The sequence below is a fragment of the Sciurus carolinensis genome, chromosome 7 (genome assembly GCF_902686445.1).
Source record: "Sciurus carolinensis chromosome 7, mSciCar1.2, whole genome shotgun sequence".
Lineage (NCBI taxonomy): Eukaryota > Metazoa > Chordata > Mammalia > Rodentia > Sciuridae > Sciurus > Sciurus carolinensis.
Window position 1 is genome coordinate 109,516,963 of NC_062219.1, and position 26,219 is coordinate 109,543,181.

A 26,219-nucleotide genomic window follows, 5' to 3' on the forward strand; every position below is an offset into this window, starting at 1 on the left:
CACACACACACACACATATACTTGGAAAAAATCATCTGAGAAGAGAAAAAATGTGAAAGCAAAGCAAAGGACTGAAATGTCAAATATTACCAATATGGAGCTAAAGAGAAGTAAAGAAGCACCACACAGAGTAGTACTATAATAAGAAACTGAGAACTGGAATTGTGAAGTGTATGAATATGTACAAAATATCACAGAAATTTGTATTCCTTTTGATTTACCAGATTATTTTGGAAAGGAACAAGAAGATCCTAAGTTGGCAAAAATAAACCAAAATAATTAATGAATGATTTCACTGGAGAAGTCTGACTGCGATGGAATATATGTAAGATATGCAGGATTCAGTCAGATTAAGGATTCAGATTAAGTGTCCAAGCCAGAGCATAGTGACTCCATTCTAAAATTTGTACTGGAAGAAATTCAGATTCATTTAAAATGTATGAGACAAAAAAACGAAAAAGAAAACCTGTTTTTGGAAGATGCAACAGTGCTGGGCTGGGTTGTTGTGAAGGTGATGTAAGACATTTACCTGGTACTTAATTGGTGCACAATAGCTATCAGCTGTAATAATAATAATAATTAGAAAGATCTGCATTTTTATCCTGGCTCTGCTGTTAAGTCACTATGAACATGAACAACTGTACTTCTCTGAGCCTCAGTTTCCTGATATGTAAAAGAAGAGGGTTAAACCAGATGACTCCAAGGAATTGTTTCAGGTTAAAAATTCCAGTCATTCATGTTGATTCAGATACCAAGGAACTTATTTATGTTTTAATCCCAAGTCCCCCAAAGAATAAAGCTAAATCTTTTTTTTAAATTCAGTTGCATGTAATTATTTTGATACAGTTTTCACTTAATTTTATAAGTTACAAAACATAAAAAAACCAAAATTTCCCCAAAGTTGTTCAATGCAGAACACTGGGGATTTAAGCACATAATAAACATTTAGTACATTTGACAATTCAATTACAGATTGGCAAATGTAATGGAAAAATGACCTAAAGAGGATTTGAAGAGATTAAACTCTACATTTTGCATCACATTAAAATAGATTTTGAAGTGTACTTCCCCCTCTTAAAATGGCAGTGATTATACATCAGTGCAACCACAGAGCACTTGTAAACTTATTTCTGTCCAACATCATCCATGTCCATCATAACAAATTCTACTTTGTTAGCTCCCGGGTCTTTCTTGGGCCTGAGCTTTTTGAGTTTTCCTATTTTAACAGTTATAGTCTTTTTCCATAACTGCAGCAATCCATCCAGGACAGTCCATTGTCTAAGGCTGGGGAGAATGTGGGACACAGATGAATCTGGAGAAATCTACCTTTCTAAAATAAAAGTGATTTGATTCAAAGATTGGGTACATGACTACATACCATAGACAGTTTATACTTATAACATTTTAGGCAGGGAGCTCTGTCAAACTGAGTAAGATTCAGTGTTAGTAGGATGTGATTTCTTTCTCTCTCTCTCCCCTCTCCCTCCTTCCTTCCCTTAATATTAGGAAAGGGAGGTAAGAAAGGACACACGTCAGAGTTGACTGACTTCATATCAGTCTTGCTTTTAGAATACCACTGAAAGGTTGATGGTAACAAAGGTTGCTTTTTACAAAAGGACCTATACAGTTGAATTTTAACCAAATCAACTGTGATTCTTTTATTTTTATTATTTTTTTTTGGTAGATGAACACAATACCTTTATTTATTTATTTTTATGTGTTGCTGAGGATCAAACCTAGTTCCTCACATGTGCCAGGAAAGCACTCTACTACTGAACTACAACCCTGGCCCCTCAACTGTGATTCTTAATAAGATTCTTGAAATTCAATGACAAAACTGTATTGTAATGGGACATGTAACAAGGTGAATGCTCGTCTCTTTTCTCATCTCGATTCAGAGTCTGTGGCTGTCAGGGGAAGTTACTAGCAAGTGTAGTGGACCACTAACCAATGAACACAGACTGAAGGATGGGCATTGACAGCAAGTAGCTTTGCTTGACATCCAAACATCATCTCAACTTTACATTTATTTTTTATCCTCCTTGCAAGAAAATGTACATCCATTTCCTTCAACACTAGGGAAACTCAAGATGCTTTTTTCATGAATTTTCATTTACCTCCCTTTAATTTACAATATATACACTTTACAACAACAGAAGAGTGGATTGTCAAACTTCAATTATAAACACTGACATAACAGGTTAAAAGTATTTCTTAAGCACTACATATATATTCTTCCACATTCCTATTGTCTACTTCAGCTGTGAGATGCTGGCTCCCTCCTGCTGACTTCTTCTAAGCAGTCTCTTCAGAACAAAACAGCATCTCAAGGGCCAAACCGTCTTGCCCAAGGTGAAAGTAGTCAGGGTTCCATTCTTCTTTAGAAAACAGTGTGCTGGGTCTCCTTGGATAGCCTTGTGAGAGCCGACAGATCACTTTTAGACAAAAAGAGGAGTCAAAGAGAACTTGGGTTTCCAGAGAAAAATAAAGTGCTGCCCCCTATAAATCACAGTCTCTGTGGAGTAAGGTGTCTTCCTAAAGAGGTAGAAATAATAGGGGGTGTGTGTTGCAGATGCCCGTATTTCAATAATACTGAATACTGTATCTTTAAGGGCTTAAAATGGACTGACTCCACTCATCTCTCTGATTTTTTCATAAGTAAGCCAGAACACCAATGACCAAGGGGTCTGAAAGATTAACCAAAGAGATTAGTGCATATTTCAAAGCAATTATAAATATTCTACATATATGCATATACATCTTTGAGTGATAAAGTCATTTTGAATCTACGTAGGCCAAAAAATATCTTGTCTTTCACACTTAATAATTTTTGAAGCATTTTTCTGTATTATTTATCACCAATTTCTCTAGAAAATGTATAATAGGAAGGAAAAGTAATCATGTCCCAATCTTATAGATGAGGAGTCTGAGGTTTAGCAGTCAGATGTCTACTGACATGGTGCAGAGCTAGACCACAGGCTTCTGTTTTCCATTCCCAAGGTTCTTTGAAACAACCACTTCTGGCTATAGGACTAGGACTCAAATGCCTGAATTTTAGGCTGGGCTCCTTTACATGTAGTTTGTATATACAGCATAATAACTAGACTTAAAACCTTTTAAGTAAGGAAAATAAAAGATTATTCTTTAAGAGTTTGTATAAAACCCCAAACTTGAGGTCTCACAACATGTATGTAAACATTCACATTAACTAGGGAAAACAGCTTCCATCTCAAAAAGGCTTGACTTTAATCTGAATGAAGGTGTGGCTGTATTAAAGGACTTATAAGAGGAGTCAGGTTAGAAGAAGATAAAAACCACTAGTGAACACAATGCTGACTGGAAAGGAACTCTATCCTACTAGAATAAAGAGATTAACTTAGGCAATTAGAATATAAAATGTATTTGGTTAGGGAGTTTGTAAAGCTGTCATGTATCTCTGTCATGTACTCAGATATACTGAGCACATTACATTGGTAAACTGAGAATTTACTAAATAGTGGATCTAGAAGAACACATCTTTATTAATGTATGAGGACATTAATAATAAATAATAAATATAAAGCTGTACAGATACCCTATTCTTCGGACAACAAATGTGAAGTGACCCAGAGATATAACTATAGTCAGATCAAGGAGCATGAGGCCTTTGTTAAGAAAGAACCATACAATCATTTCTAATTGCTGTGGTGATTGGATTACTTCATCATGTTAATGACATTATAGTATCAAAACAATAGACAAACAAAGTAGAGATTAAACGGGACTGAGAAAAGCAAGGTCATACCACCTCTACCTAGTGGAAGGACTTGGGAAAGAGCTTAGCTGGGTTTTATATAGAGGTAAAGAGGGAGATTAGATAGCCCAAGAATGTGGGTAATAAGTGAGTGAGCTTTTCTGAGCCTCTGCACAGGAGTGCATGCAGATACTGTGTTTACTTATTAATTTCCTCAACAGCATAGTTGTGACTGCTGTGAATAATCCAAGCACAGATGAACCTATGCTGTTTCCTCTGGTCTGCCTTTTGCCACAACTACTGGAAAAAAGCAGAGTTCTCTGCCATGCCATGTTACTGTGGAGCTGGACACGTAAGAGTTCTCTTGAGTTGATATCTGAAATATTAAGTCTAAAAATAGGCTCTTCTTATGGTGATTCTCTGTTAAGTCAGCAACCTTCTAATTATAACTTGGGCCACCATATAGCCTGAATGCTGGAGGAAGCATGCCGGCCTGAGGTCATCAACACCTGGATCACTTGCCCAATGTGTTGTGCAATGACTATACCAGGTGTTCCAGTCTAATCACCAGTTTCAATGAGTTCAGCTAGGTGAATTTGTATTTTCAAGGCCAATTTATTTGGAAGTGTTCATGAGTCAGGTTTTGGAGCTCAGAGTCATGCACTGTGTGAAAGCAGCATGCAATGGTCCCCTGGTGATGTTTGCTGGTTAGCAGCCTGTCTTTGTTAACACCCCTCCATCACTATATATTATTTCTTTTCTGTTAAAATTTTTGTAAACTAACTACAGGATCTTGAGCAGCTCAGTATACTGCATTAGTAAGGAGTGGGAGTTTTTGAGTTGAACAGACCTATAATCAATTCAGCTCTGCCACATACTAGCTATATGAATTTCAGTAAGTCTCTTAACACATTGAGTCATGGTTTTCTTATCTGAAAAAAGAGGATAACACTACTGCTTTACTGGGTTCCTATAAGGATTTAATAATAATTGATATAAGTGAAGAGCTTAGTACATATTAAATACTCCTTTTCATCATCTATATTTTCTAAACCTCACATATAAAGGGAATGTGTCAGATTAAGAGCTCCTATCCTTTGTACTTGGATAGTCTTCCTGCCCTTCATCCTGACTGATCCTAATTTAATGTTTTGGCAATGTTTTACCCACACTAGAAACATAAAAACCCCATTTTCTTTTTTCTACCTCTTGCCTTCCACATTTAATCAGTTACAAAGTCCTGTGGCATCAACCATAAACGTCCCTAGAATGTCTTCCTTCCATTACTCAGTTATCCCTTGGTCAGACCACTAAAAATTTTCTTTCTTACGTCCCTGTTTTCCAGGTGTCATCTATACTACGTTCACAGTAATCTTAGTGTGTTGCTTTTGTGATTGCTGATGGCAGGATCACACCTAGACCACTAAGCTTGGCCTGCAAGGTCTTTCCCAACAAGGTCCTTGGGGATGTCTCCAGCCTCACCTCCTGCCACCTCTCCCCTGAAAACCTAGTTTCCAGACACACTGAATTGCCTGCAGTTTTTCACACTTACCAGGCCCACAAATGACATGACACCCAGGCTCGCATTGCTTTCTCCTATTTCTCTTGACAAACACTGAGGCTTCAAAACCAGCTCCATGCAGGCGTTTGTTACTTTCAGACACAGTTAAAGCCATTCCTACTGTATTAACCATGTTCCCGCAGGGTATTGTTTATACACTGACAAGTCCTAATGCAACCTTAGTAAGACTACACACTCCAGCATCAGGCTGCCTGGATTTGATGCCTTGGGATACTAGTCAGCAACCGTCTTAGCCTTGCCATGTTATTCAGACTATGTTTTTGTTTCCTCCTCTATAAAAGAGGGATATGATAGCAACTTCCTGCAGAAATTGTGGGAAAAATTCAATGAGTTAAACCATAAAAATGATCAGCATAGTGTTCATCACATACCAAGTGATTCTGTGATATATATTTAGAAATATATATCATTTCTAGGATTTTAACTACTTACTTAACTTCCATATTGCCTTATAAGCTCCTCCAGCACAAAGATTCTTATTCCTAAGTATATTACCTGTGCCTGTGACAGTGTCTGGTTCATATAAGTCAAATCAAAACCTACTTTTTCAGTTTTGAGATAATGCCAAGGTACTGTATAATCAAGACTACCAAAACAACCTGTGTGTTTTTTAAACTCTAGTACACTTTGTATCAGATATTGCTTTGAGCTGTTACTTTGGCTATTAATTTCATATTAGTAAATATCTACTGTCCTTTGATAAACATTTATTCCCAAAGTTTCAACTACCATCTATATGTGGGCAGTGCTCAAATCTAAATCTCCATCCCCAAGTCTCTCCTAAGATCCAGAACTACATATTAAATTAGTCATCTATACCTTTCCACTCAAAAGTACTATGTGGACATTTTGCTCCCCAATTTTTTTCCTTGCAAATGATCCCCATTTGGAGACAGTGCATCCTCCTTGATTGCTCAGGGCCTGCCTTTTCTTATCTCCTCCATTCCCCTATCCTCATCTAATTGGTCACATTTCTACTTCCTAAATTCTATTTATAATCCATCTTTTGTCCCATTACCAACTCTCACTTAAGCCACCATTATCCTCATTTATCACTACGCTAGGCTTTTCTCAACCCAGGGAAGCTAGAATAATCTTTCTAAAAATGTAGATTTAATCAAGCCAGTGGCTACCAGTGCATGGTTATGTGGACCTCCTGGATCGGGCCTCTGCCTCTCTGCTTGTGGGGTTCTGTGCCTCTGCCTGCTGGGCTTCCTTGTACTCACCATGCTCTCTGTCTACTCCAACTGTGGCTCTCTATGGAATGCTTCTTTCTGCTCCTTTTGCCTGGCTAAGTCGTACTCATTATTCCAATGTCAGTTCAAAAGCCTTCCAAGAACCCTGGGGTTTCTCTTAATTTCCCAGCATAGGCCATACTTGTTTGCTACACATTTCCACACATGAGCTCTTCCTGCAAAACTCATCACTTGCAGTCTTTTATTCAAGGTTAAGCCCTTAGTACAGGGCTTTGTATGGAGTAGGTGTTCAATTAAATGTGTTTTCACACATACATACATATTATGCTACATATAATTGTTAATTTTTGGTTATTTGAATTTCTAAACCCATAATGCATCCATTCTTTCAAATATTTTCTAGCTTACAAAAGATATGAGTACCTTATGTCGTATTTGCTATATATTACTTAAACAAGTCTAGTCCTACATCTTAATTCACTTTAGTAAAAAAATAGCATGTAAACTAAGTAAGGAAGACATAATGCCTTCTTATGAAGCAGAGTTTTAAGCTGTAATAGGCAATGTAACATTTGCCATCAAAGTAACAAATTTGTTTGAAACAGTAAACTTTTCACAGGAATGATCTCTCCTGAAATCTGTATACTTATCCCAATCTACTATATTTTAATTCAATAGATTATGAAAGGCTCTATATTACCAAAAGTCTATCCACTGGTTTTATAACAGATTATGGACCTATTTGTTAAAAGAGGTAACTAATTTAATCTACTTTAATACACCAAGAAAGGCAATCCAACTCTGAGGAAAAGTGAAAGAAAATCGAAAAAGATTTAAAACGAAAGGATGGATCTTCATTTGGGGGCAGGGTCATGCCACAAACCAGAAAAGGGAAATGTTTATAGATTTAAATATAAAAAAAAGAAAAAGAAAGGAATTAACAAAATGCTTAACTTTACCATTCGCAGCCAAGATGGTAAAAAGCCTTTATATAGACTCATGAATCCTTCACCATGAACAGCCTGAATCAAGCAGTCAGTTGATGATTTATACAAAAGTCCCCTACAAAGGGAACAAAAGGCATTGTTAAATTTCCTCAGTCTAAACGGACACATAAATAAAATTGTCTAAGAAATATTATGTTAAATATTTTCTGCTCATCTTGAACAAATGATATTTGTGGTTTTAAAGATATAGATAGCTTTGTTTGAACTTAAAGAAATTTTCAAGACTGACTTCTGATTCATCCTCCCCTGATCTCATGCTTACAATTCACTCTACCTGATTTCTTCCAGAGAGGGGACTATTTCATATCAACTCTAATTCTCCATGTTACCTGAAAGTGAACAGCTTCTGAAGAAAGTGCTATGTAAATGCTCAGCAGAGTATGCTTTCAAAAACAAGTCATAATGAATACCTTCTGTTGAAATATTATGATTGTTAATTAGCTTATTTCCACAAATACATAGTAATTTTTCATCAAAGATGCAATAATTACATAAAAACAATTTCCTCTTTGACCACAAAAACACAAAAACACATTTATATCAAGAATAACTACATAAGTCAGATGCAGTGGCACACACCGGCAATCCTAGTGACTCAAGAGGCTGAGGAGAAGAATCACAAGTTCAAGATGAGCCTCAGCAACGTAGCAAGAGAGACCCTGTCTTGAAGTAAAAAAATATAAAGGCTAGGGATGTAGCTTACTGGTAGAGCATTCCTGAGTTCTATCCCTAGTACTGCCAAAACGAAACAAAACAAACAAAAACCATTATAGAAAAGTACATTCAAAGAACTATATTCTTATAGACATTCAAGTACAGAAGAATTTCTCATTACCTTCCTTGTTTATCTCGTGGTTGATTCATTATTCGGCTTTTGATAACATCAGCTGGTGTTCCCAAAATAGAAGCTACTAGTCCAGAACATAAACTGTAGATACAAATAAATGAAATTGAAAGATAATATGCAATAGTTTGTATATTTTAAGGAAGGGAAATTGATATGAAAAAGAATGGAATGAATCCTAAATATATTATTATAATATTCTTTATGATGATGTTTTTTAGCTTAAAATCAGTGCTAAAGTGATTCGGTAAAGAAGTAGAAAGAAAGAAATAACAAAAAGAAGGTCAGGCAACAGATTCACGCTGAGCACCCTCTGGTGACATGCAGACCCTGATCTGGAGGAGCATACACTCTACTTGGGGAGAGGCAAAGAAGAGATGAATAATTTGAGATGTTGATAGGTGCTATGGAAAAAATCAGACGGGGAAATGTGAGAGGGAACAACTATGGGCAGGTAGGGAAAAGCTTTAGAGGTGACAGTAGCCTGTGTGAAGACCTGGAGGAAGGATGTCACAAGCAAACAGAGCAGCAAAGGACCCGAGTCTGGTGTTTTTAAGTATATATGTATCTCCAAATATCACTGGTTTGACAATATTAATTTTCTTTTCTTTTCTTTTTTTTTTTTTTGTAGGGGGTGATACCAGGGATTGAACTCAGGGGCACTCGGTCACTGAGCCATATCCCCAGTCCTATTTTGTATTTTTATTTACAGACAGGGTCTCACTGAGTTGCTTAGCACCTTGCTTTTGCTGAGGCTGGCTTTGAACTTGCAATCCTCCCACCTCAGCCTCCTGAGCTGCTGGGATTACAGGTGTACATGGCTGTATTCAGCTGACACTATGAATATTCTTTTGGGGTTATCTCAATAGCCTAGAGGGATCCAGAATTTGTAAACAAGACCAGAAGCTAAATGAAATCACTCTAATGTTAAGGACAGTGGACATCTAAAAAACAATTTATTCTAATGGATAATTTGAACTTGTGTTACTGAGAGATTAAGGAACTGTCCCTTCTCGGAGTGCCTTTCCTTCTGTCCCTGTCTGGAAGAGTCACATTCCTTCCAAACCTTATCTAATTCTGCCATTGTGAGCCCTTCTGAGTAGTTATTTTCTCTCCTTCCTCTGAACCCTACAGTGACCAGTCATTCTGTTTGTTTCAGCGCTTACTCTGGAGTGTTTTTATACTTGTCTTGTTCTCTCTGTCGGTAAGCTCCCTAGTCAGGGGTTGGGTGCACTGCTTCTGTGCCCACTGCAGAGTCCTGCACAGCACCTTTAACATCAAAGGTGCTCATGTATGGTGTTGAATTGATTTAGAAAGTCAGTTATCACATATTGTCCCTGGGATGGCCCCATCAAGGTGTAAATACTGGGGGAAGTTTAACCTGAAATAACCTGTAATTCTGTCTCTCTTCCCCATTTTAACTGCAATAAGCTTTAAGAATATTATCATCCTCCTCTAAGGGTGGTACCACTAGATTCCTGATCAAAAGTGTACCAAAGTTGGAATTTATGGCACAAAAGTCAGAAAAGGTGATAACATAAAAAGAAAAAAAATAGGGTCAAACTAAAACAATCACTTACCTGGATAAACCGTGAGTCGTGATATTGTCCTCAAGTGGTGTATTCAATACCAAGTAGTGCTTCACTGTATCATAAGTGGTTAAATCTGGCAGTGGAAAAAAAGAAGGTTTAAGTCTTCATTCGTGCAATAGTAAACGTCTTTTGTGTCAAGAATGTGCTAGGCTTCTGGAAGGGATGGGTAACAGAATGAAAGATAGCATTCTTATTCTCAGGCAGAGGATGGAGGGAGAGAAAAAGAGGAAGAGGCTGACCCCTGGTCGTATCATTTGAACACCTGAATCTAGCTATGACTAACCCAAGCTCAATCCCTGGACTTTTTAGTCTTTAAACTGATAATTCATTTTTGGGTCTAAGTTAGGTTGAGTTGAGACCCTGTCACTCATAAACAAATGGCTCCAGGGATGGAGAGAAGCAAATGAATTTGCACTGTAACTACAAGATAACATTGCCTGGACTTGGAGACTATTTAGAGATAAGAAACAAATGAAAGGAAGAGCAAAAAGTCACGCCTAGGTTTCTTGCTAGTATAATGGAAGATATTGTGATATATTTTGAGGTTATGAAGAATGGAGAGAAAAGTGGTTTTATATAGAAGTCTGGTTTGGGCACATTCAAAGTGATATACTTGAGACATCCAAATAAAGATTCTGAATAAGGAGCTAGAACTTGGAAGAGAAATCTGGGCTGCAATAGTCTAAGGCAACAAACTGAGAACTACAATCAGAAAAGTTCCCTGAAAACCCAACTAACCAGTAATGTGATATAGTAGACACAAATGGATAGAATAGCAAAAAAAAAAAAAAAAAAAAAAAAATAGATTTACTTCTTTTACCATTTAAGTGCTGCATTACTGGAACCCTTGAAAGTGCTCCTTATAAATTTCTTAGAATCACATAATTGGTCTTAGAAAGGATTCTTTCATTGATTAATTCACCAAATGTTCAATGATTATACATGAAGGATGGGGAAAATAAAGATGAGTAAAAACACAGTCCTTGCCTTCAAGAGGCTCATATCTAGTGGAAGATACAGACCCATATCTAGTGGAAGATACAGACGTGCAGTAGAAGGCAGTGAAATGAGCTACAAGTAATAGCAGCAATAGGCACAGGGAACTACAGAAACCCACAAAAGGGCCTCTAAGACAACACTCCATGGTGAAAGGGATTGAGGAAGTTTCTGGAACTGTTAACACACTGGTGTAGAACACTCTTTAGATAAGAATTATAGGATCTGTAGAGAAAAGCTAAACAGAAAAGGGAAGAGGACAGAATGCAGAGAGGTAAAGAACAGCTATGCATATGTGAGAAGTGGAACCTTTTGGCTCATGACTTTCTGCTTCACTCTTTCCAGCAGGATCAATGAACTGCTCAGTTCTCTGGAAGCACAGGGCAATTCCTGCAGACTGTCTCTGTCATGTTGCAAAATTCCCACTTTGTTCCGTGGACAATGAGAAGACAGTGCTGGGTTTAGGGACACCAGCAACGTTCAGATCTGTGTTTTGATGAATCACTCTGGATGCTGTGTATGAATTTGGAGGAGGAAACCATTGGATGGCTGTGGCAGAGGTCTAGTTGAGAGGTTTTGATGGCTGGTACTGTAGAAATGCTCATTTTAAGGATAATAGGTGTGTACAGGGGAGGGGAAACTTTAAGAACTCAGAGGATGGCAGTGGTGACTGTGGAGGCTGCCTTCTCAGAGCCTGTTGTGCATCTACATTCTGACTATTCTCAGAGATGAAACCCAAGGAGGGCAGGAATAAGGCTTTCTTTTCTGTACCTCAAATTCTGTGCTCTTGTTTTCTAAATGGGAAAGATCAGCAGTTTCCTTTATCTCAACTGTTGCTCTAACCTTTCTTAAATGCATTTCCAGTGAAGATTTTGTGTTCCTTTTGCTATATGTGCATCAGCAGGGGCGGTTCAGATCTTTGTCTATTATCAGTTGTTAAACTATCTCTCAGTCTCTTCTTATAAAATGTTTTAACCATATATATTTATTTACATATTCTATATTTTGAAGTTAGAGAATTAGTGGATATACTTAAAATTGCTCTTAGCGAAGTCACCTATCAACATTTTTTTTCAGTAATGTTGCATTTATTTTTTTAATTCATTCTTTTAGTTATACATGACAGTAGAATGTATTTTGACATATCATACATACATGGAGTATAACTTCCCATTCTTCTGGTTGTACATGATGAGGAGTTACATTGGTTGCATATTCATATATGAACGTAGGAAAGTTATGTTTGATTCATTCTATTGTCTTTCCTATTCCCATTCCCTTCATTCCCCTTTGTCTAATCCAAAGTATGTCTATATTTTCTTCTTTTTAAAATACTTTCCCTCTCATTTGTTCTCTGGATGTTCAGTGTAACTTAAAACTTCACCTACAGCATATTATTACTATTTTAATAGCATTTCTTAAATAAACATAAATTGGTATTTTTCTGAGATACCGTTTTAGAAATTTTAATGTTCTTCAAGCTTTATTGAGGTCTAATTGACAAATAAAAATTGTTCATATTTAGGGCATAAGAAAAGAAAAGGGAAATTAAAAATGAGATTGAAGGGTAGAGATGAATTAAGAGATTGTTTACATTTCCTGCCAGGCTGAACAAGATGGATTATATAGGAATAGGAGTAGGATTGCCAGGGGTAAGGATTTGGATATTCTGGATATAATGACCATTCCTTTTAAAAAGGAGGTCAGGATTAGAGAAGAGACGTTGGAAATAGTTTGAGCCTTTCTCCTTATTTCCATTATTGGTCTTTCTTAGGAAATCCTTGTCAAACATTTCTGTAGAATAAGGTGAAAATGCTCCAGGAAATATATGCAATTGTGACATTATCACATATGTGGAGCCTGTCACTGATATATGTTATTACAAACAATAAAATAAAAACTTTCATATTCCTGATATAAGAGCATACGACTATTAAGTTATTTGGACTTCTCAGAATTCAGCAAAGTTTTCATTACCTCCCATATTCACCAGCGCTGCTCTTTGTATATTGGGTACCCAGCCTGCCCACAGCCCACGTATTCCTCCTTCAGCTAAGATTTTTGCAAATGCATGATGCACGCCACGGAATCTAAGGAGAACAATAATGAAATGTGAAAAGTTTGGGTATTCTTGGGTATGGAATGCAATTCAATAGGCTTCACCTATAATTGTTACAGAGTAAACTAATATTTATTCAAGTTAAAGGAATATATATAAGTCTAATATCCAGATAAACTTAATAATCCTTTAGAAGAAAGACCAACATTTGATTTAAACATTTTTAATGGAAATCATTATAATTTTGTCATTTCTTCTCAACTTCTCAGGTTATTAAAATAATCAAAATATCTTTCTTGACATATCATCAGTAGGCATATTAATTATAGGAGGAAAGAGTGACTGTCAAGACTTCTGGATGCCTCCTACTAGTGATGCGGGGAACCTGCAAACTTTTTAAATTTGTCAAATAACATTAAAAAAAAATCATTGACTCTTAGGGCTGAGGATGTAGCTTAACAGTAAGGCCCTTGCCTAGCATGTTCAAGTCCCTGAGTTAGATGCTTAATACCACAATTTAAAAAAAGAAAAGAAAAGAAAAATCACTAACTTTCACATAACCTTGTGAATAAAGGATATTTTTAGATCAGAAAGTAGAAAGGACAATAATCTAAGAATTTTAAAAATTGAATAATTTTAACTTTATGAACAATTATTATCCTATAATTATTTTGCTCACATTTCTGTAGGTAGGTGAAAAATGGTGCTGAACTGTGAATCGAATCTGGGAACCACTGGTGTAAATTAAAGTCTGGGATTGATATGGTCAGAAAAATCTGGAGTCAAATGCCAACTTTATCACTTACTTTACTACGTTGGCTTTACTAAGGCATTATACTTTCTGAATTGCAAAAAAATATGACATTCTGGACATGCATAATTGCTATTATGCTACATGGAATCACAAATGATAATTGTAGCTAAAATGTATTGCATACTTACCAAGTATCAGGTATTTTATACATGAGATGCCTTTTAATCCTGAAAAATTTCTGAGGTATAGGTATTATTATTCCAATTTGTATGTAAGGAAAGGAAGGCTAGAATGGTTAAGAAACTTGACTACTATTACAAAACTAAAGTGTGGTAAAGGCTGAGGCTGGCTTGGACTCTCAGGCTGATCTCAAGGTTCATGCTCTTTACTACAACATTAATTTAATCAAACCCAAAATTTCCAACATCAGGGAAAAAGAGAAGACTAAAAACCTAGGGAATCAGTTTAAAACATATCTATTTCATTTTTATTTTAATTTTTTATTTGTTCTAATTAGTTATACATGACAGTAGAATGCATTTATGCATTTTGACAAATCATACATAAGTGGAGTTCAATTACTCATTTTTTGATTGTACACAAAGCTATTTCTTGATCCCAACAGTTTTCTCCTCTCCAGTCAAGTCTGTGTCACTTCTTTCTGCTACTCAGTCATTAGAAATTGTTATAAAATGACAAACGGGCTCCATAAACTTCTCGCTTGAGTCAGAGTTGAGTCTTTTCTCCTCTGCTAGGCCTCTATCTCTCCCTTTTTCGAAGGCTAAAGGGGAACTGCGGCTGCCACAGCCCAACCTCATCCTCCAACATCTGCTAGAGGAGAAGGAGTGGAGCGCAGTCATCAGCGGCGACCTCCTAAAGATGCCTCCAAACCCTCCTCCTCTGGCTCTGGCTCTGCTACAGATCAGAAGTGTTCAAGAGCAAATCCCTTCAGACTCAGCTCAGATCATCCTGCACATTCCTTCTTTCCTGAAAGGGGTCTATCTATATGCAAAATTTGACCCTTTCCCAGGGGAAACTGGCTAAGTAGCTATCCTAATAAATTGCCCTTTGAGGAAAGATTGACTTTTGCTAATATGGGCAGGAAGATTTTACATCACACAATCATAATAAAAAAAGTCTTCCTTAAAGGGCCCTAAGATATAGGAAGGATGAGAGTAAAGAAGAATGTGGGAACACAAGATTGACCTTGTTATTTCCCTTCTTTCTGGGAGAACAGAGAGAAAAGCAAGGATTTGGAGCCAGGCATGTTAACCACCACTAAAAACTTTTGAGAGAGCCCCTTTTAAAGATGAAAGTACAGAGACTGGAAATGTTAAGTGAATGACACAATACGAACTACAGTGGCAAAGCTAGGGTGCATAGCATGGCACATTTTATTATTAAAATTCTTTATATCAACCTGCAATAGGGACAAGTCTAACTGCCTTGGCTGGGGAAGCAGCAAAGAGCTAGGGACACATGACGAGAAGATAAGAGACCTTGTCATACAAAGAAAAGATCCAGTTCAGCTCTCCTCTTCATAAACAGCTTCTAAATTTAAAAAGTCAGTATTAATACCTTTACTGAATACTGGATTGCAAAAATAAGTCCATTAGGTAAATGTTCAAAATATGATGGTGTCAACGGGAAGGAAAAGCATCAGTTAACTGGAGAACTTACCTCAATGGTTTTCCTTCAAGTTTCCTTTTTCCTTCCATCTGCATCTGAACCTTCACTAGGTCAGTTGGGTTGGCTAAAAATTGGCCAATAACACCAGCCATCATCCCTCCAATGACTGACTTCCTAATTATAAAAGGAAATGTTGTTTTTAAATTTGCCATCAATTTCACAAATTTTATAGTGAACAAATAGTAAGCTGAGACAGGCCTTGGGTAAGAGATTTATGACAAAATGAAGAAAAGGATAGACCAAAATGAGCCACAGGGAAAAAAAAAAAAAAAACAGATAGTTTGGTTGTTTAGTGATGGGAGGGTAAAGGACCAAAAGAAACTAAAATTAAGATTTTCACTTTCAGAGCAACTATGAAATTCATTTGGAAAAATAAGAGAGCCAGAATAGCCAAAGCAATCCTAAGCAAAGAAGAGTGAAGCAGGAGGCATCTTGCTACCAAACCTTAAACTATAGTACAGAGCTATAGTAACAAAAATAGCATGGTATTGACCTCAAAATAGATAGACCAATGGTGCAGAATAGAAGACACAGAAACAAACCCACATAAATACAGTTATCTCATACTCAACAAAGGTGCCAAAAGCATACATTAGAAAAAAGATGCCTCTTCAACAATTGGTGCTTAGAAAACTGGACATCCATATGCAGCAAAATGAAATTAAATCCCTATTTCTCACCCTGCACAAAACTCAAATTGAAGTAGATCAAGGACTAAGGAATTAGACCAAAGAGCCTGCACCTAATAGAAGAAAAAGTAGGCCCAAATCTTCATCATTTTGGCTTAGGATCTGACTTCCTCAACAAGATTCCTAAAGCGCAAGATATACAATCAAGAATCAACAAATGGGTTAGATTCAAACTAAAAAGCTTCTTCTCAGCAAAAGAAACAATCAATAATGGAAGAGAGAGCCTACAAAGTGGGAGAAAACCTTTACCACACGCACCTTAGACAGAGCACTAATCTCCAGGTACTCATAAAGAACTCACAAATCTTAACATCAAAAAAAAACAAAAAAACAAAAAAACAAGTCAAAAAATGTGCTAAGGAACTGAACAGACACTTCACAGAAGATATACAATTGATCAATGAGTATATGAAAAAATGTTCAACATCTCTAGCAATTAGAGAAATGCAAATCAAAACTACCTACGATATCATCTCACTTCAGTCAGAATGGCAATGATCAAGAATATAAGCAAGAATAAGTGTTGGTGAGGTTGTGGGGAAAAAGGGATACTCACACATTGCTGGTAGGATTGCAAATTAGTGCAACCACTCTGGAAAACACTATGGAGATTCCTTAGAAAACTTGGTATGGAACCACCATTTGACCCAGATATACCACTCTTTGGTCTATTCCCCAAAGACTTAAAATTTGCATACTACAGTGATGCAATCACATCAATGTTTATAGCAGTTAAGTTCACAATAGCTAAGCTATGGAACCAACCTAGATGCCCTTCAGTAGATGAATGGATCAAGAAACTGTGGTATATATACACAATGGAATTTACTCAGCCTTAAGGGAGAATAAAATGATGGCATTCATAGGTAAATGGAATAGAGCTGGAAATATCATGCTAAGCTAAATAAGCCAATCCCCAAAACCCAAAGGTCAAATGTTTTCTCTGATATGTGGATGCCAATCCATAATGGGGGTGGGGGTGGTGAATAGAGGAACTTTGGATTGGGCAGAGGGGAGTGGGGGATGGAAGCGGGCAGAGGAGTGGGAAAGATGGTGGAATGAGATTGACATCATTAACCTAGGTACTTTTATGATCACAAGAATGGTATGGAATCTACATGATGTACAAAAAGAGAAATGAATAGTTATGCTCCATTCAAGAACAATGAATCAAAACACATTCTGCTGTCATGTATAATTAATTAGAACAAATTTAAAAAAAAAGATTTGAACTCTCAGGTCTTACATGGCCTGAAATCCAAAGGAAAGGGTGGATGCTTCAAAGATATAAACTTCTGAACTGATAATTTAGTTGCAGCTTAATTCTGACTACCAGATGAGAAAAGTAGCAGAGATGTAATCAACCTAATAGAAATGGGTAAAAAAATATTTTAAAGCTTCAACTTTAGTGGTTTTCCAAGTGAAGGGGTTTGAAAACATTGCTCTCTGTGAAGAAATTGTTCCCATTCCTAGACTAGTCCTTCTCTTCCCCTATCAGTCAACAGTGAGCAAGACTAAATGATTATAATCACAAATAAGGAGCTGGGTCAACAGATTACACATGTTAAATTTTCAACTATAGTGTGTGTTACAAAAAGTCTATAGTAACTTATCTTTCCCTTAACTGCTTAAAGATAGTTTTAATTGATTTCCCTTTAATTGATTATTGGGGAGGTTGAGTATGTTTACAGGTTTAATGAATATTTATATTTCTTCTTTTGGAAACTATTGACATCCTGTTCTTATTTTTCCATTGTGTTCTCTATATTTTTTATTGATTAATAGGTGTTCTATGTGTATTATATATAGTAACAATTTCTTAGGGGTGGGTACTAGGAATTGATCTCAGGGACACACAACCACTGAGCCACATCCCCAGCCCTATTTTGTATTTTATTTAGAGACAGGGTCTCACTGAGTTGCTTAGTGCCTCACTTTTGCTGAAGCTGACTTTGAACTTGTGATCCTTTCATCTCAGCCTCCTGATAGTAACCTATTTTTTGTTTCTGTTTTATATTTTATTTTATTTTATTTTATTTTATTTTATTTTTTTCTTGTCAGGGGGATGTCATCCAAGAACCTCTCCCACCACTGCTCATAAAGCCAATGGCACACAGATAGCACCTTCAAGTGGACACTCCAACAACCTCGCAGGACTTCCTCCTCTCTCCACACCCTGTCCAGCAATGCTCTCTTCCCGTTCGCCTTTATCTGAGACTCAAGACCTGCTCCCTCCCGTTCCCTGTGCTTGAGTTTGATCCCTCGGGCTGCTGGCATCCTTTCTCACCACTCTGACCATTGAGCACAGACACAAAGCAAGGAAGGAAGCCACTTGTGTCCTAACTGCCAGTCACAGAGTGAGGAAGATCCCATATGCAGCCAAGTCAGTAGGAAAATGTCTCATCTGTGTTGTGTGTAGTAAATGGGTAGAAGAGTCCTTTGTAAATACAAAAGGTAGGAAAAAACAAGAAATCCAAGTGTCACGTTCTAGGAAAGAATGTCCTCACCGTGGGCCAGACCCTGGGCTGGGAGTCTTCGATCTCTGAAGGAGTCACTACCATCGCACCTCAACGACCCTCCTTCTAGGAAAGTCCAACAGTTGGCAGGTTTGAGAGGTGGAATTTGAGCACAGTTTCTCACTCCAAAGTCCTGCTACACCATGTGACTTCTCATGCCACACACAGGGGTCCCTTCACAGAGTGAGGGAGCTCCTTCCTTACCCTCCAACATACAACATGCTCAGGGGCTCAAGTGTTTTATATTTTATATATGACAGGTAGTAACATTCATTATCTCAACTCCTAAAAAAAAAAAAAAAAGCATAATGGTAGATATTACCTCTATAGCTGAGGAACTGAAGATAAAAAAGGAGAAGCCCAAGTTACACAGTAGGAGAGTGGAAAATGGAGCCCATCTCTGACTGACTAAAGCACAGTGTTCTGGGGTATGCAGAGGGAAGAATAAAAGAAGGTACTCTGCTGAAAGACCAGCATAAGTTGGTCATTGGATGTCACTATGGTTCTTAATAAGCAATGACATAATGACAATATGAGTCTTAGAAAGAATAATGGCATGGAAAAATACATTATTATAGGGATAAACTTGAATCAAAGAGACAGTCTAGAAGTTGAGGGTCAGAACTACATGCGCTGATTTGGAACTGAGCAGCCTACAGCTGTGGTTGAGATTGCAGGAGTGGACAATCACAGCAAACATAAGGAGAGCAAGCATCCAGTTCAGTGAGAAGAAAATATTCCCAGCATGGTGCTCTTCCCTTGCAAAACAGTGATGACCAAGATTGGTCCTTGACTTAAAGGAGTCACCTCAGTCTTGCAGGGATGGGGCTTATACGAGAAGGAACAGCAGCAAAAAAGGCAAAGAAGAAACCAGAAGAGATACTGAAATACTCCAAGAGCACAATATTCAGAAAGTCAAAGATGGAGGTACTTACAGGAGTGTCAAGAGAACTACATTTAAAGGGAAATGAGGATTTGGTACTAAGTCAATCTGATACACTCTTCATTTTTACATTCTGAGAATGAAGTATGTATTAGTTTGTATGTTCAAATCCTTAAAGTCTTATGCATTTTTCCAAGCTTCTAAATTTGCAACCTAAACTTTAGGGAATGAGAAGATTCTGCTAAACAGAATGTATGTTTATAAACTACGCCTTCTTTATGCTCCAAAAATAATGAAAACAGCACAAAACAAAATCCTACAGGATACTTGCCATCCTTTATAATTATATGACCACCAAAACCATTGACAGATATTTTTAAAGAAATTTTAAATCATTCAAAAAGGAGGCTAGGTATTGACAGAAAACAAGCAAGAGTTTTGCTTAAGTTTAGAAGGCTAGATTTTACTATTCTTGTTTTTATTTAATGAAATTTATACAAAATGGAAATAATTGTTTACTTCCTGACACAGGCTTAAAGAAACGGACCACACACTAACTTCTAATAATATAAAAGCCATACCCAGAGTGTGTGGGGAAAGTATGCATTAATCAAAGATCAGCTTGCTGGAGGAAGAGACGTTATTATTTTTGTGTGATTGAAATCCAAAGGGAAGGCTGGTTGCTTCATTTTTGTGTGACTTCTTTCTAAGACTACATTTTTCATTTAGAAATTTGATTCTGAGATCAGTGGTATCAGAATAAAATATGGGTATACAGGTAATTCAAATGCACTAAACATGAAAAATTTTAAGGATTTTATCAGATACGTAAAACCTGGCATTTACCAAATATATCATCAAACTAGCATTTGTAAAATTGAGTATAATGTCTTTTGAGTGTTATAACCATAAAAAAACATAATCCATAAGTTTATTATTATAATAGTTTAATGTGTTATTTTGTAGTCACCAAACCAAGCAAACAATAAAAATGATGCTCCCTTAGAATTCTTTTAATATTACAATATTAAATATTTCTACACATGTGTAATTCGTTATGCATGTATGTATGTCTGTATACATGTATGTATGTATGTTATGTATGTCTATACAATTTTCAGTAAATGCTCAATTATTTGGATTTATATGTTAATTATTTGCTTTTTAGCCTAAGCAATTTTAATACAAATGTACAATTTTACATAAATCTATTAGATAAACAGATAGTCTTTGGGGCCATAGCACATTGTTTTCAAAACAAAACTTACCAAAGGGGATAATGCTTATCTTCACTTTTGCCAAACACAACCTCCCGGAGATGTTCATATGTGACCATCCGACCTCCAGAGTACACTACATAAAATAGATCATTAAAAAGGCATATTCAGCTCCATGCTGAAAAAAATAAGAGAACATTCTACCCTGGCCTAGTCACACTCTCTAGCTGTGACCTTCTCTTATGCACCCTGTGTTCCTCAATCATGGGCTTCTTGATATTTCTCCAAATGGTGCAGGACACTTTAAGTCTCAACCTTCACACTCACTGATCTTTCTAGAACAGGTTCTCCTTTCTTGGCTTTGTTGATGCCTCCTAGTCCTTTAGAATTCAACTCCAGTATATTTTTCAGAAAGTGCTCTCCAATTTTTCCCCCAGTATTCTAGGCAAGCATTGCACACTCTCACATGGCAAATATCATACTCATTAGTGATCTAATTAGTTCTCCTTGTTGATCTTTCCATCAGAATACAAACTACAGGGAGGTTCTGTTTGTTTTTTATTATGTCAGATGCCCTGGTACAGGCCTTGGTACACAACAGGCATTTTTACCCAATAAACATAACTTCACTGGAGAATTTGTTATATTAACATAATTTTTTCAGTAAAGTTTCAAACTCATAAAATTAATCTTAATGGTAAAGTAATATATGGTGGTCAACAAATTACAAATGAGAAGAGGCGAAACGCTAAACAACAGAACACAAAGAAAATATTTTAAAAGATGAAAAATAAAATTATAAAAATCAGCACATCTTATTTAGAGAGTTTTTCTTGATGTTTCAGCAAGTTTTACTCCATATTTTAAGATAATCACTAATATATGAAGTGTGAAAACAGTAACAGTCCATGCATGGTTATGGTTAGTTCTTGATAAATATACTTTCTCATCTGAATAACTGAATCTTTAAAAATATGAAGCAGGTAAATATTCAGTTTGAGCGATTTCCTGGTCATAGGTTCCTATACGCTTAAATAAACATTATGAATGTAAAGGAGAAAAATACCAAAATACTACACCTATCCTACTTCCTTTGGAAGTCAACTTTAATTTCTCCTGTTAACAATCTAAGAAGTCAATAATTCTTGTTCCTATGAGTGTTGCTGTGGAAGCAGAGTAGAAAAGTGCACTCACTGGCACAGTTGCAACTACTCTTGTTTTTGTTTTGTTTTGGTACCATGAATTGAACCCAGAGACAATTTACCACAACCCTTTTTATTTTTTATTTTGAGACAGGGTCTCACTAAATTGATGAGGGCCTCACTAAGTTGCTGAGGCTGGCCTTCAATTTGTGATCTTCCTGCCTCAGCCTCCCAAGCCACTAGGATTATAAGTGTGCACCACCACAACCAGCCAGTTGCTACTATCTTGCCACAGTTACCAATAATGGCCCATAAAGCTAGTTAGGTGCCCTGGGGAACTGAGGCTGAAGTTGCCTGTGTTGACTTTTCCCTGTAGCCAGAAGTGGATGAGGCAGGGAACCCTGTTCTTTTTCAGAACAGCCTGGTCTCTGATGTATGGGATAGAGGTTCTTTAATTTTCAAAGAACATTAAAAAAGGTAAATCCTGTGTTTAAATCTTAAGTGGAAGAAAGTAAAAGTAACCATTATTCATTTTTTTCCTTCTCAAACCTTTAAAAAAACTTTTTATAAGGAATATTTTCAAACATACATAAAAGTAAATTATATATAACTTACCATTAAAATTTATCAATTGCAAAATGTGCTTCATTTTTTTTTCTTATTTTGAAGTACTTCACAGATACCATGCTAGTTAATCCCTAAATACTTTAGTATGCATTTCTAAAAATTTAGGACAATACCTCCTCAGAAACAACAGGTAGTTAATTTTTTTCTTCCTAAAAGATTGATTATATGTTCATTTATCATCAGTAGGGAAAAAAGTCTAGGTGGTTTTTGGACACAGCTAAATGGAAACACAGAGGAGACAAACACAGGACTCATAACAAACTTACCAGCTAGAATCAAGATAAATACCTACGTGTCTGTAAATGGCAGGCGTCACTCCTTGCCAAAGCTTTAGAAAGCCTTCCTCCTCAATGATTCCTAGGGCCGTGCGCACCATGCCCCTATAGGGGGCAGATTCTCTTGCACTGTCTCCCAACCGAGCAAGAGCAGCTTCTCCTTGCATTTGGAGTCGAGTTTTTGTAAGATCGAGGGGAAAGGTTGCTAACAAACAAAAGAACAAGCGAGGGGAAAAAAACCCACAACATTCAGAGAAACAAGCAAAAATTCTAAAATCATAGGACTAATGTTTTCCCAAGATTACTGATTGTCAATTTTAGAATTACAGATTTTCTACTCCCATGCCCATGTACTCTAATTTCAAATCAGCTGATTCTCATGCATTCCCAAATTTAAGAGTCACTGGACCAGAGCAAACTGGATCACCAATCAAAAATCAAACAGTGAAAACCCTTGAGTTAGTTTTCTTTAGAAATTTCAATCAGCAATCTACTTTAGTAATGGTAATTTTTTTCTCTCCAATGAAAATAAGTATCCATATTCGGTGGTGTTCTCCTGACTGCAACCATGATTGTTTAACATCTATTGTAACTTTAGAACACTCTACTACATATTCTTATGTATTATAATAAATGCAAGATAAAGGAGAATTTTATAATTTCATGGGTGATTTTCACATGCAGATGAATCACAGCCCCGATATTTGAGATACAGAAGATTCAACGGAGTTCATAATGGCTTCTTTCATATAGAAGGTTGGTGTGTTCAATATTCCTTAAATTAAGACATATTAGTGTTTTCCAGCACTGAAAAGTTTTAAGTGTGGCATATTTGTGGCCTCCTAACAAGTATCAACTATATATGTAAAACCTTTTTCTGTTTGCACATTGAAGTAAAGATGGATCTTTTACCTTAAAACAAAGTTAAGCTAGCTGACTCATATAAGGAAAATCAAGCTCATAACTTTCACATTGGGACAGGTTTGTGAACATTACTGACAACATTACTGAACATTTTCAATGATCACCACTTAATGCAAAACCTTATCATCTCTCTCTCTCTCTCTCTCTCTCTTTGTGGTCCTGAAGATTGAATTCAAGGCTACCACTCAACTCTGTCCCTGGCCCCTTTTATTTTTTTTATTTTGAGATGGAGTCTCCATAAGTTGTCCAGGCTGGCCTGGAACTTGTAATTCTTCTGCCTCAGTTTCCAGAGAAGCTAGGATTAAAGGCCTGTGACACAGCGCCCAGTTGAGCATGACTTTTCTAATAGAAGAAAGAGTGGGGAAGAGGGAAAAAATATATTACACTTTGGAATATCTTGCCAATAGTTTCCCTAAATCAGAAGCAGCTTTTATATGAAGTCTCCAAGTAATGTTGTATTGACAAAAGAACCTGAAGAAAAGTCATAAGAAACAGGAACCTCTTTCTAAGTACAAGTTATGCCTCTCAGAATAATTTTTGTGTTCTTTCTGGTTATAGATAATTCAGAGTCTGATCCTGAATTGATCTGTTCTCGGAACCATACCATATTGTGATTCCTTTCCCTCCCATCCCCATTCCCCACAGTTCTCTCCCTGAGTTTTTCACAGAAGGAGTCTTCCTGTATAAAAGCCATTGAAACATAAGGGGAAACGTCAGTTAAAAACTAACTGGAAATATATCTAATTATTCAGCAATCTCACTTTAGATGTCTTTAAAAGTTGATGATTTTATTTCAGGAAGAACAATGAAAAAGAAAAATTCTCCATCGGTTTTGAGAGGAGAGGAGGAGGGGGGAGGAAAAAGGGCAAATATGAGGGTACAAAGGACAAAATGACAGCATGTACTGGCTATGCCAGAAATGCAAAATAAACTCATGTTAGAACAGGACTAACATTCACAAATGACTAATGCATCAGAGCTGTTCCTCTTTTCGTTTTTTTGTTTTTTATGGGCAAGAAAATAAACGTAAGGGTAATCTTGAAACACACAGTTAAAGCTTCGCAAGGAACACACAGGCACTCTACTCACAAAACCCTTGGAAGAAACACCACCTGATCATGCAAGGGCATCATAATTTCCCCCTGGGTGGTCTCTTAAAGTTTGCTATGACTCATTAGCAGATAAAACAGTTCTAGGCTCTATGATAACCTAAAAATAGCTTCATCGTAATAAGTGGCACATTGTAATTGTCTCTCTCTGCATGTCTTCCAACCAGCCTGTAAGAAGGTCAGAACAGGAACTGTTCAATTGTACATCCTCAGGCCCTACTGCTGTAATAATTATAACGATGTCGCAATTAATAGGTGCCCTGCCTTGAATTTAGTATTTACATATCATTGACTTCTCAGGATCCTTCCTGTAAAGTAAACACAATATAGATGAGTTCAACTCAAAGAGGTCAGGTAACTGGATGTTAAATCCATGCTCAACAATGAATGGTTAATAACTGAAGTCCCACAAGGTAGATCCACAACTTGGCTTCAAAAGACACAATGAGACTAACCATATAAATCATGTAAGAGGCGATCCCCATAAGGATGAAAACTGTATGTTTTAAAAAGGCCAACCTTACCAAAAGGAAAATGATTCGTAGCGAGGAATGACAGCTCATGAAGCTTCTAAAAGTATACATTCGGACACAACAACACATCTCTAAGGGAGATTAGACGAAATTGGACAGAAAGAACCTGAGAGACCTCCAATCCCTTCTCCCAAAGCTGGCCTTGCCTCCACCCTGCTACATCCGCCAGGCAGGCGTGCAAGAAGAGGGCGCAACCTCTTGGGAAGCACTCAGCCTGGAGCAAAGCAGCACGCCCATCCCTCCCCCAGCGCCACGGCGCGGCGACTTGCCGAGGAGGCCCAGGTGTGGGCGGCCGGGTACCTAGCTCGGCCACGGTAGCCGCGCAGCCGGACAGTAGGAACTTGCTCGCTCGGGGCCATCTCTGGGCGAGTGGCAAAAGCCTCTCCTCATTCTCCGGGTCAGACATTCAGGAGCAGGTCTGGACGCAATGCACCCCTTCTCGCCGGTGCACCGCGCCGCGCTGGCCTGCCACCTTGCCACGGCGGCCCCTTCTCAACCTGCAAGCGGTCAGGTGGAGACCATTTCCCCAGTAGGGCTCGGCGAACCCGCGCCTTCCTAGCAGACCCCGACTGGAGTGGTCCAGCGGCCCCAGTATTCAAGAGCCGAAAAAACAAAACGGAGCTACGAGGCTTCTGGGAAATGTAGTCCGCCGAGCTCCGCGACTTCTCTGATTGGCGGGTAGAGAGACGCCGGTTGAGCAGTTGTCCCCAGGTCTCCATGGCAACACCTCTTGCTCCCTCCCCCCCAGCCCCGCCCCGCCCCGCCCCGCCCCGCCCTGCCCCGTCTAGCCCAGCCCAGCCCTTGCCTTGGTTCGGTGATAGCCAGGATTTGAAATAGAAGAGGAGGTGGGAG

General features: G+C 37.5%; 1 protein-coding gene across 6 annotated transcripts; it reads right to left on the minus strand.

Moving 5' to 3' along the window:
* Slc25a27 (solute carrier family 25 member 27) lies at positions 1–25,961 on the minus strand. 6 transcript variants are annotated; one of them, XM_047558954.1, is made up of 9 exons: positions 25,668–25,961; positions 22,815–23,006; positions 20,809–20,893; positions 15,444–15,566; positions 12,928–13,040; positions 9,943–10,027; positions 8,354–8,446; positions 7,471–7,573; positions 1–2,414 (listed from the first exon to the last, which is right to left on the minus strand). In XM_047558954.1, the coding sequence occupies exons 1-9, from the start codon at positions 25,771–25,773 to the stop codon at positions 2,253–2,255; spliced, it is 1,062 nt and encodes a 353-aa protein (XP_047414910.1). In that variant the 5' UTR covers positions 25,774–25,961; the 3' UTR covers positions 1–2,252. The 6 variants fall into 6 exon arrangements, with proteins under 6 accessions (XP_047414910.1, XP_047414913.1, XP_047414915.1 ...); XM_047558957.1 differs by having other exon boundaries at positions 25,359–25,961; XM_047558958.1 differs by having other exon boundaries at positions 2,271–2,435.
* Between the last annotated feature and the right edge of the window lie 258 nt (positions 25,962–26,219).